The sequence below is a fragment of the Plasmodium gallinaceum genome, assembly GCF_900005855.1.
Source record: "Plasmodium gallinaceum strain 8A genome assembly, contig: PGAL8A_v1_66, whole genome shotgun sequence".
Lineage (NCBI taxonomy): Eukaryota > Apicomplexa > Aconoidasida > Haemosporida > Plasmodiidae > Plasmodium > Plasmodium gallinaceum.
The window spans coordinates 207,865-220,376 of record NW_021628226.1 but is presented as its reverse complement, the minus strand read 5'-3'; the positions used below and the strand labels follow the sequence as shown (position 1 = coordinate 220,376).

The window sequence follows — 12,512 nt, the reverse complement described above, 5'->3', positions numbered from 1 at the left end:
AAAAAAAAAAAAAAAAAAAAAAAAAAAGGAAATATGTAGTAAAAAAAATAATAAATTTTTTATATTAAAAAAAATATTAACAATAATCTAAAAAATATTAAAGAAATACTATATTTTTAAAATATACTTTATCAAAGAAAGATCAAATCGTATGCTTAACCAAAGCCAATTTACATAGATAAAAAAAAAATTATATTACAAGAATATATGTAAAATTTAATTAAATTTTAAGTATTAATAGAAAAAAAAAAAAGAATTAAATAAAATTGTTTTAAAATTTATTAAGTTTAAGCATCTTATAATTTCTTCATTATGAACAATAGAATTAAAAATTATTAGCTATTTGAATATATTATTTTTTATAAATAAATGTTTGAATAATACAATTATAAATTTTTTTTTTTTTTATTTCCTTTATTCTACATTGGTTTAAAATTTATAATATATTTCTACAAAAAAAAAGAAAAAAAAAAAAATGTATATAATAATTCAACTATATATATAATTTAAATCTTTTTTTATTTTTTTTTTTTAAGATCCAACATTAATTATTGCTAAAATTAGAAATTAGCTTAAAAATTATAATCCTTTTTATTCTTTTTTTAATATTTTTAGTTTTATTATTATTTTAAATAAAAAATAAATTAAATATATATATATAATAATTTGTATATTAATTATAAAAAAAACTTATAGCAATATCCTTATACGTTGTTGTTTTTTAATACTATTTTTATTTTAGTTTTATTAAATAAGTGAATTTTACTATTATATATTAATGTGTAAATGTATTTTAAAAGAAAATAATGTTATTTATAAAGAATTAGTGATTAAAAAAATAATTAAAACCATTTAAACGAAAAAAGTAAATTTATGAAACCTTTTAATCTATAAGAGTAACGTCTTAAAATTCAAAGAGATATTTAATATGCTTTATAATGTTATTTTATTTTTATAATTTATTAAGACATTAGAATTGTAACAATTTTAAATATAAACAAATAAACCATTTTAATAAGAAGTATAAATATAATATAAAATAATAAAAATTGAAATAATTAATGAAAGAAAAATTAAAGTTATATAATAAAAAACATGATGAAATATGATTAATTCTTCAAAGAATTTGTTTATAATATGTAAAGAATATTTTAAAAATTCACTTATTTATATACTTTATTTATACATAAAAAAAAAAAAAAAAAAAAATCAAGTTTTTTTTTCTTCTTTATAAAAAAAGATGAGGAAAATTGAGCCTAATTGAATATTTTAAATTTTGAATAATATGATTGGGAAATATTAGTTCTTTAGATTTTTCTCTAATTTTAAAAAACACAATAAATACAAAATTAAAAGAGTTTTTACCATTATCCTTAGATTCATTATAATTACTATAAAATTCGTTAATTTTAATATCTAAGTAAATTTTTCTATCTTGTTCATTTTTATAGCTATATGAATTATACATGCACAATAATATATTTAAGATATGCATTAATTGTTCAAAAACTTTTTTACTCTTATTTTTTATAATTAATGAATAAATATAATTATAAATCTTTTCCCATATCTTTGCATCACCTATTTCAAAAAAATATATTTTATTGTAAAACATTAATTCGAAAAATATTTTTATTAAACTTAAAATATTATAATTATCTTTACTATTCTCAAATAAAATGTGTAATAGTTTTCTTAAATTAACAAAAAACTCTTCTTTAATATTTACATACAAATTTTTATTAATTTCTAAAACTTCATTTGATTCATGATTACTTAAATTTTTATTATCATCATGTATACTTGCTTCTTTATTATTGTTTTTATTCGTAGATATCTCTTCAGATGAACAAATGTTGAAATATGTACTTTTTTCAGTATCTAAGTTTAATGTATGATTAAAAAGTATACTTTCATTTAAATAAAAATGCTTAAAAATATCTTCTTCATTACTAATTTTATCTATATCAAAAGCATAATTATACAAATTATCTTTTTTTATAAACTTATTTAAAAGTTGAAAATTATAAAAATTTAACCATGTATTTAAATTATTTTTATTCAAAAAATAAGAGAATACACAAATACTTAATTTAGAAAAGTAGAGATAAAAATTATTATCGTAACTAACCATTTCATAACTATTTTTAAAATATTTATTCATAAAAAAAATAATACATTTAAATAATTTTACAAAATTAAAGTTTCTAATAAAAATTACAGGAATATTAAAAAGAAAAATATACATATGTTGAAATAATTCATAATCTTCAACTTTAATAAAAACATCTAGAATATCATCAAAAATATCGTAGATTTCACTAATATCAATATTTATCCCTTTCTCTAATATATTAATATAATTTTTTACATTTAATAAATCTTTTTGTTTTCTCCTAAATATTATTAATAAGATAAAATTAATAGATTTTAAAATGGGAAAAATTATAAAATAATTAATTTCATTACTTGAACATTCCTTCAATAAATTTTTTAATCTCAAAAATAAATTTAAAAAATTGTGTATATTTTCAGAATCTAATTCATCAAAATCATCACATTTGTAAGTATCAATAAATGATTCAATGAAATTATCTATTGATATCAGGCAAGCTTTTTTATCTTTCAGAAGTTTAGATTCAATAAAAATGTAGAATTCTTCAATATATTCATTAAAAAATTTATAGAAATGAAACATATTCCTCTTTTGCATAATTTCATAAATATTTTTATAATTATTTTCACAATTTTTAATATTCATAATAATAAAGCTTCTTGAAATCAATTTTGATTCTATTTTTTTTAATAACTTCTTATTTTCTTCATCAAATAAATTTTTTTTATTAAATTCATTTTTTAATGTACTAATAATTTCTTTACTTATTAAATTTGTTACAATGCATATGAGTGGCGTATTTGTTACAGATTCATTTTTGAATAAATTTAATATTCCTTCTATTTCATTTTTTATCATATTTTCAACACATTCATCTACTATCAAATTCTTATTTTCATTAATATAAGAAATAATATTTTTACCTATTATCTCTATATTATTTTTTATTTTATCAACCAATTTTAAAAGGTTTTCATTATCTAAATTATCATTAGATATATCTTTATAAATATTTTCTAAATAAGTTCTTTCTTTCTGTATTATTGTTTTCAAGTCATTTCTTTTTAGGAGTTTCCTTATATTATTATTTACACTATTAATAATTTTCATTTCTTCAAATACTCTAATATTACCTACTTTTTTTTCATCTCTGAAAATTTGTTGATCATCTAAATCAAAAAGTAAATTTTTTTTTAATAGATATAAAATAATTATACTAGAATAATTTCTAATATTTTGAATATCTCTAAAATTCAAATCAAATTCAGAATAATCATTTAATAAATTTGAGTTCACAAATTTTATATAATGATAAAATGGGATATTATCTACTAAATAATAAAGTAAATCATTTATATAAGATAAATAATTCTTGGGTAAATTCCTTGTGATAAAATCGGAAATAGAATCAAATACAAATATGCATAAATTAATAAATAAAAATGCATTATCTGATAATTTTTCGTATTTAACTAACAGCTTAATAATTGTAAAAGAAATGTTACTTAAAACAAATTTATCATTGCATTGATTTAATAAAAGTAAAATATATTTTACGGTTTCCTCAATAGTTAAAGCACAATTATAGTTACTAACTATTTTTTCTAAAATCTCTTTTTGTTTATCTGAATTATTATATTTAACCAATTTCCCGAAAAAAATTTCCTTTTCTTTATATGTCTTATTTTCATTTTTATTATTATTTATTACGAATTCATTATAACCATTTTCAAGTCTTTCGCTATTTATTATATAAAATTCTAATAAAATTTGTAAATTAAAATTAATAGTAACAGATGAAATTATACAAGCATTTAAACAATCTATAAAATATAACTCCAATTTTTTGTTACCTATTTTTTTATTATGATACTGTAGTATTCTAAATATAATTATATTTATATTACCTATATCATTAACATTTTCCTTATTTATATCATCAAAATTCTCATTATTTATGTCGTTATAATTTCTTATATTTATATTTCTATAAAAACCTCCATACATATCTTTGTTTCCCTTATAATACAAAAAAATGTTAGTCTTAATTCTATCTTCTAAACTCAATTGATCAAAAATATTTGAAAATTTAATACAATAACCTTTAAAAATATTTAGGAATGTTATGCATAATTTGATATCCATAATATATGAATCTATTATAGTACATATGAAAAACAAATAATAAAAAATTTCTTGAACAAATATATTTAAATTCATTTTATTGAGGAATTCTATCAAGAATCTTAATATAGCTTCATTAATTATTTCATTATTAGTTAAAAAAAAATTCGTTAATTCTATATTAAGTGAATTAATTGCACAGAGAGATTCAGTAAATTCACAATTCATTTTAAGGAAATCCTTTTCAATTTTAATCATAGTTCTACTTATATCTTTTATTGATATAAACTGAAATATTTTAAATTTAATTATTTCATTACGTGCTTTTATCTCATTTATTAATAATTTTTTATAAATATATTTTATAATAATACATAATCTCTTATTTACTTTTTCAAAATCAACTACATTATCAATGTCATCACGAAAAAAAGGTAAACGATTAAAATTTATCTCTTTTTTATCAAAATTATCCAAATTATTCTTAATTTTACATAATAAATGAGAAATCTCATATCTTTTATCATAAGCAAAATCAGGAAAAAAAAAGAAATCTTTTATTTTCTTATCGTAATTAAATATCATTAAATCAGAATATTGCATAAATAAAAATACATATATATAGTTAAAACAATATCTACTTAAACAAATGTAGTGATTAATTAAATCATAATTTCTTTCATTATTAAAATTTTCATATATATTTTTTAAAACATAATCTTTTTTACTTTCAAATTTTTTTATTTCATTTATAAAATTTCCATCTACTTCCCTCTCTTTTTTTCTAAAAATAATCTTATATAATGAATTATCATCAGTATTATCAAAAAATTTATATAATGTCTCTACATATTTATCTATTGTACTTTTATCTACCTTTTTTATATACATATTATTATATACATTTTTATCTAATTTTTCATATGTTTCCTTAGAGTCGTCATAATTTTCTCTATAAAAAATAGATGAATTATTAAAATATGATCCTCCTTTCTTAAAAAGTGTGCAATCTATATTTGTTATTTTTTTCTTTTTATGAAAATTATTCTCTTCATTTATTTTACATTCAGGACAATCAACTGTGTTTATATTTTCATATTTTATTTCATTTAAACAATTTATATTAGTATTCTTATTGTTGAAAATAAAATTCACTTTAGTTATGTGTTCATTATGATTGTTACATTGCTCTTTTTTTAACATTTTAAAATTTTCTTCTAGTAAATATATGTCATTAATATTCATATTATATTGAATAGAAAGAGAAAAGAACAAATAACTTAAACCTAAAAAACTATATTGAGAATATATATCACTTTTTATTTTAATGTTAGATATAAATAATTCCCTAATAATAGCAACATTTTCTTTTATAAATTCTAAAAATGGGTTATAATAAATTATGTAAAACATAATTATACATAAAAATTTATTATTTTTTTCTGTATGAACAGATTTTGATAAATATTTAGAATTATCAAAAATATTTTTTAAAAATTCGTAGGATAGCTCATTTGAATTTATTCTATCTAACTTTAAAAATATGTGAGATATGTAATGAGCATATATTTTTTGAATTTTAAATTCATCTAAATGTAAAGTATTTATTATATCTTCTTTAAGTAGTGAATTAATGTAATTATCTTTTAGAGTTGGTAGGCAACTTAAAAATTTTAATATTTTTTTTATCAATGATAAATTTTTATTAATATTTTCCTTTGCATATTGTAATATTTTCATAAATATTCGAGTTATATAACGATGAACAAACACATAATCATCACTTGAATGTTGCAATTTTGCATAACTATTTTCTCTTATTATATTTTTCCAATTATGTAAAAGATTTTTAGAAAAAAATGTTAAATAAAAGAAATTAATAGAATATTTAAAAATTATATTTTCAAAATCTTTGTTTTCTGTTATATAGTTGAAATATATATAAAGAAAATAGTTCGTAATTTTTTCTAAAATACTATAATATTTTTGATGAAATATCTTCTCTTTTTTTATCAAATTACCAAAAAAAAATATAAGAGAGTATATCATAATAACTTCTTTCTTATTATTTTTATCTATATTTTCAAAGTTTTTCGAAATTAAAAAATTAACAAGATTATCTAATAACATACAATTATTTTCTTTCGTTAGTATATATATTTTTGTTAATAATTTACTAGTTATTTTTATTAATTTACTATTTTCAGTGTATAGAAGATTATTTAAAATTAAATGCAATCTACGTTCTATTAAAATGTGTATATTACTATATATTCTTTCATTATTTTTTAAAACATTATCTTTACAATCCTTTAAATTTTCTAATTTTTCTAAATTACTAAAAAAATTTGAAAAATTTTTTAAAATTAATAAAAAAATATTACAATATAGTATAAAATTGTCAATTTTTGAATTATTCTCAAGGTTTATTGAATGCAATAAAAAGATATCCATGATTAGAAATGTATAATTAATGCTTTCTGTATAAGAAAAATATGTAAAATTTACATTATCTATATATTTAATTAAATTGAATAAATGTTGTATATTAAAATTTTGGTAATTTATGTTTGAATATTCTATCATAGATTCTATATTATTTATTGAAAATAAATCATTACAAATTGTGGTATAATTTATGTTGTTTTCTATAACTTTCTTTTCATTTTCGTAAAAAACACAATCTTTACTTTTTTTTTTATCAATATTTATATTACTTATAAAAAAATATATTTCATGTATATTTTTTATATTAAACAATTTTTCTGATATAAAAAAAATATAATCATCAAACGATAACTTGCTATCCTTATGTAAATTTAAGTAATCTTTTGCAATATCCGATAAAATAATATCATTACTATTCTCATACAATAAAGAATAATACTTAAATTCACAACTCGTTTGACAAAAAATGTTAACAGACCATTTCAAAATTGAACTAATTAGTAAAGTGTTATCAGAAAAAATGACATATTTATCTAATATATTAACAATGTTTTGAACTATTATTTTTTTTACATTTGTACATTTTTCATATTTATTTAACTGTTCTATACTATTTTCATATGTATTAAATGATAAATTTTCAATATTACTATCAGTAATATTTATTTTGTCATATATTAAGTAGGTTTCATTTTCAATACTTTTCATATTTATAATATTTTTATAATATTTTTCTAAAGATGATAAAACTTTTATTATATTATTATATATTATATAAGAATCATTATTATTTTTTTTGTATCTTTTTAATTTATCAAAAAATATATATGTAAGTATAAAAGATTTATTTAGAACAACTGTATTTATTTTGTCTTCATTAATATTTAATTCAAAAAATTTTTCTATTAAGGTTGAAACATTTATAAAGGAATTATAATTATTATTATCTTCGTATTTTTCCTTTAAATAACAAAATATTAAATGAAAAATATAATTATTATAATTTTGTATATAAATATATTTTGTATTATTTAATAAAAATAATGTTAAATTGAATAGGCATTTTAACATATCTTGATTTTTTAATTTAATAGAATACCTATTTTCACTTAAATATTTAGTAAATTTTGTTTCTTCATTAAACAATGTATTAAATTTAGTAAACTCTTTTATAAAATCAATACTATCCATATCTTCGTAAAAAAAAAAAAAAAAAAAAAAAATATAACTTAAAATTAAATGTAAATATTTCCTGTCATTAGCTAAAATAGAACTATTCTGAAATAAACTTAATATGTTTATGATATAATTAAAAGTGTAAATGTTATTATCAAAATATTTAATTATCTCAAAATTTAGATCTACAAAAGATATATTATTAAAATCTATAAATCTTTTTTTACTTTGAATTAATGAATTTGCAAAGTCTTTTATTTCATCAAATTTTTCAATTGAACAAATAATATAGGAAGAAAAAGCTAAATTATCATTTTTTATAAAATTACTCAAAAAATATAATACATTTTTTTTCATTTTTATATGATTCTTTACAGAGTAATTTTTACAGTTAAAAAATTTTTCTTTGTAAATTTTTATTATATCCTCATTAAGAAATTTTATTTCATTAAAATTTTTACAATATATTGGTATTAGTAAAAATTCATTAATAAATTTTACAAAATTAATAATTTTATCATCTTCACTTTTAGAATATAATGAAATGTATTTATTCATTATTTCTTTATTATTATTATTATTTAAAATTTCCAAACATTCAATAAATTTTAAAATCAAAAATATACGCATTTCTATATTTATAGTTAAACTATCCATCTTTTCAATTATCATTTGTTGAAATTTTATTTTATCATCATCATTTGCATTTTTAAACCCTATATCTAAAAATATAGATAATGTACTATTATATAATATTCTACTACTTGACTCTTTATTAATATTTTTAAAATAATTTTCAATTATTTTCAATAATGGGATTTTAATATTCTCAAAGGATTTACATCTTAATATACAATTACTAGTTATTTCCACTAATGTTTTTCGCAAACATATTTCACTTGTTAAAATTTCATCTAATAATGAGGGAATTAGCTATATAAAAGGAATATATATATATATTATTAAAATGAAATTTTTTTTTTAAAAAAAAATAAGAAAAGTATTACCTTATATAAGACAGATTCGATTTTATCATCCTTTGTTAAGCACAAATTTAACAAAATATTATTATAACTTTTTTTTTTTTCTTCTAGATACATATTTTTATATAAAAATAAAAAAAGGTAAACAGATATATAATATAAAAAGGTTTATAAATATTAATTATTTTTTAGTTGAAAAATATGTAAATTTAACTTTTATATATATATTTTTTTTTTTTTATAAAGTTAAAAATTTTTCCTTCAATAATAACATTTTGTAACAATATATTGACGTATTATTCAGTATTTAAATAGTTTAAATATATTGATATTAAAGGAAAAAAAAAAAATAAATATCTTAATTAAAAAAAAAGATTTATGTTATAAAAATTTCAATTTATATATTTAAGAATTACTAAAAAAAAAAAAAAAAAAAATATAGTTTAATAAAAAGTCTCAATGTTAATTAGAAAATTTTAATGAATAAACATCTTTTAAATTATTAAGTAATTCTCTCAACATTTTAAAAGATGATAAAGAAATATTTATAATTCTATATTTTTTTTTTCTAATTAAAAAACAAAAGTATTCAGCTAAAAAAAAGTGTACTTGATATATCTTTTCTATATTATTTTTTGAAATTATTTTTTTTATTTTTATTTATTATTTACTTTTAATTATTGTACCAAACAAAATTTACATAAATATAATTAAATTTACATTTTAAAAATTGTTAAAATGTGTTGAGTAATAATATTAAATTTTCTTTCTACACAAAAATAAATTATTGCGTTTTTACAAAAAAAAAATGTACATATTTTTATGAAAAACAACTTAAAATATTATAAAGCTTAAAATAATTAAGCATATCATATTTTTTCTTTTTATAAAAAAAGTAAAATTTAAGAAAACATTATATAATCTAGTGTTATTTCTTAAATCTATTTATTCAAGTTTGAATTGTAATTATTATAATTTATTTATTTCATATGTGTATTTTACAAAAATAATAATAAAAGTTTATCTCCAAATATATTATGCATTCAAAAAAAAAAAAAAAATAAAAACAAATTTAGCTTATAAAGCAGGAATAAGAATGAAAGAATAGTTTTATTTAAATTTATTTATATATAGATATAGGTGTAAGCATTTCTAAAAAACAAAGACCCTATATTATCTTTTTTGAAAATGTATGAATAAAATTTCACATTTCCTTTTAAAAAGATTATAAAAAAAATAATGGTGTTAATGAATTTTTTTTTAAATGAGAACTAAAAATATAAAATGAAGTATTATAAAAGAAGAGATAAATGTCTAATTAATTTTCTTTTATTTTTAGAAAGTGTATATACAAGAAATACTCATATTTTATTAGAATGATACATGTTTATTAGAAATAAGTAATTTATTTAGGCAACATTTTTATATTTTATTGTATTATTTATTCTTATTTACTTTCTTTTATTATTAAGTAATCAGTAATTTAAAAAAAAAAAAAAAAAAAAAAAAAAAAATAGCATACATTTATTTAATATATAGAAAATAATTTTTCACATTGTTCCTTATATTAACTTATTTTTTGAAACAATTTATAAAAAAATATAATATTTTGAAAATGTGGTCTTATGTATTCCTAAAAATATACTTGTGGTGATAAAATTATTTTGTTTTCATTATAGAATTTGTTGTTTTTTTTTTTTTGTTTTTTTTATAATAGAAAAAAAAAAAAAAAAAAAAATATTAAAAATAGTACCTCATAAAAAAAAACCTCAAAATGAAATCTCATTTATTTTCATGTAATAGTAGATATTATTATGACATTTTAAATATTACTTTATCTGATGATGAAGAATTTGAAAGATTTTTAGATACAAATAAAAAAAATGAATTGTATTATTTTTTTGAAAAAGCTGTTAATAAAATAATTATTGATACAAAAAAAAGTTGTGATATCAGTTCTGACTTTGAAGAAGTAGAAAAACTTGAATACAAAAAAAACGAAGTAGTAGATTCAGATTGTATAGACGATATTGACATAATTTTACAAAAAAGTAAATGTAAAAACATGTTTTTAAAAAAATATAAAAATGATAATATTATAAAATTACCTCCTAAAAGTATTAAACAAAGAATATATTCTGTAAACCAAGAAAAAGCGGAAATGAAACATAATAAAAGAGATCAAAATAAAAATGATAAAATAATTGAAAATTTTAAAAATGTACTGTGTAATGACTTAAATAAATATTTTAAAGATATATTAGAAAATGTAAAAAAAAATAATGAAACACATAATCAGTCCAATAATTATATAAAGAATGCTATACATACATTAAATGATAGTATAAAAATTAATAGTATCAATGCTTTAAAAGATAATATTAAAGATTGTGTTATCAACTGTAACAATAACAAGCACATAAATTATTTCTTCAAAGATAACACAAAAAATTTAAATTATAACAATATATATGCAAATGAAAATATATATGATGATAATGGGATAATTAAAGTTGATAGGTGTGAAAGAAATGGGTATATAAATAAAAAAAACTTTAAGGAAAATAATTACAACATTAATCTTGATACAAATACAAAGCATAACCAAAATAATGTATTAAAAAAAAAAACTTATAAAAAACGTAAAACATCAAAAAAAAAAAAAAGTGTCAAAAATTTTCATTTTTCGAAAAAAAAAGTTTCAACTAAGGAAAATAAATTCAACCCTTATCATTTCAATAATTTTTATAGCTTAAAAAATAGTAAACCTAAAAATATTCTTACTAACAATCAAAATATAGAAACTTTAAACTGTTCGAATATATCATTAAATCAATTAATTTGTAATAATGGTAATATAATAAAACTAGAAAATTATAAACTTTCCTAAATTCAAAAAAAGACAATAATTGTTTATCTATACTTATTACTTTTATCTTTTACTCTATGAATACTTACACTTCTGCAAGTAAAATATATGTATGAATTTTTTTTTTTTTTTTTTTTTTTTTTCAGATAAATTAAATATTTTTAAAAATTTAAGAAATTCTGTTGAAGCAAAAGATAGCTCATGTGGTAATTCAAATGAAGATTTTACTTTTAATCACTTTCAGAAAAATGCTAATAATAACATTTTAAATAAGCTTCTTTTTTAAGTTTTTACTCTCAATATTTTTATTTTTTTTTTAATTTTTTTTTTTTAAATTGAGAAAAGACTTCTATTTGTTTTTATAAAACTTCCAATTATGTAATTTTTTTTTTAACTATTTAAAAGAAATTATTTGTCTTTTTTTTCAAAATTGTAATATATCACTATATAAAAAACAGAATAAAAGAACATTAATTATAGAAAAATCTTATTTAATTTTCGAAGTTTTCAAAAAATTACAAAAAAAAAGAAAAAGTATTAATTACAATGTTTTTAAATTACAATATAAAAATAAATCGATATCTTAAATATATTGAACTTTAAAAAAAATTTAGACAAACATTTTAAGATAGTTTGAAAATTTTTTTTTTGCACATTAAAATAATAGGAAAAAAGAAAAAAAAAAAAAAAGTAACAAATATAATAAAGATTTCAAGATTAAGAATGAGTATAAATTTATATATATTAATAAAAATGATACTTAATTCATTTTTTTTTTTTTTTTTTTTAATTAAAG

General features: G+C 16.0%; 2 protein-coding genes across 2 annotated transcripts; one reads left to right on the top strand and one right to left on the bottom strand.

Moving 5' to 3' along the window:
• Positions 1–1,228: 1,228 nt before the first annotated feature.
• Positions 1,229–8,964, bottom strand: PGAL8A_00175900 (conserved Plasmodium protein, unknown function; the record flags this gene model as incomplete). The annotated part of the gene is made up of 2 exons (XM_028670085.1): positions 1,229–8,797; positions 8,872–8,964. The coding sequence occupies 2 exons, from the start codon at positions 8,962–8,964 to the stop codon at positions 1,229–1,231; spliced, it is 7,662 nt and encodes a 2,553-aa protein (XP_028526873.1).
• Positions 8,965–10,621: 1,657 nt separating this feature from the next.
• On the top strand, positions 10,622–12,002 carry PGAL8A_00175800 (conserved Plasmodium protein, unknown function; the record flags this gene model as incomplete). Its single annotated transcript, XM_028670084.1, has 2 exons — positions 10,622–11,699; positions 11,863–12,002. 2 exons carry the CDS (start codon positions 10,622–10,624, stop codon positions 12,000–12,002), a joined length of 1,218 nt encoding a protein of 405 aa, XP_028526872.1.
• Between the last annotated feature and the right edge of the window lie 510 nt (positions 12,003–12,512).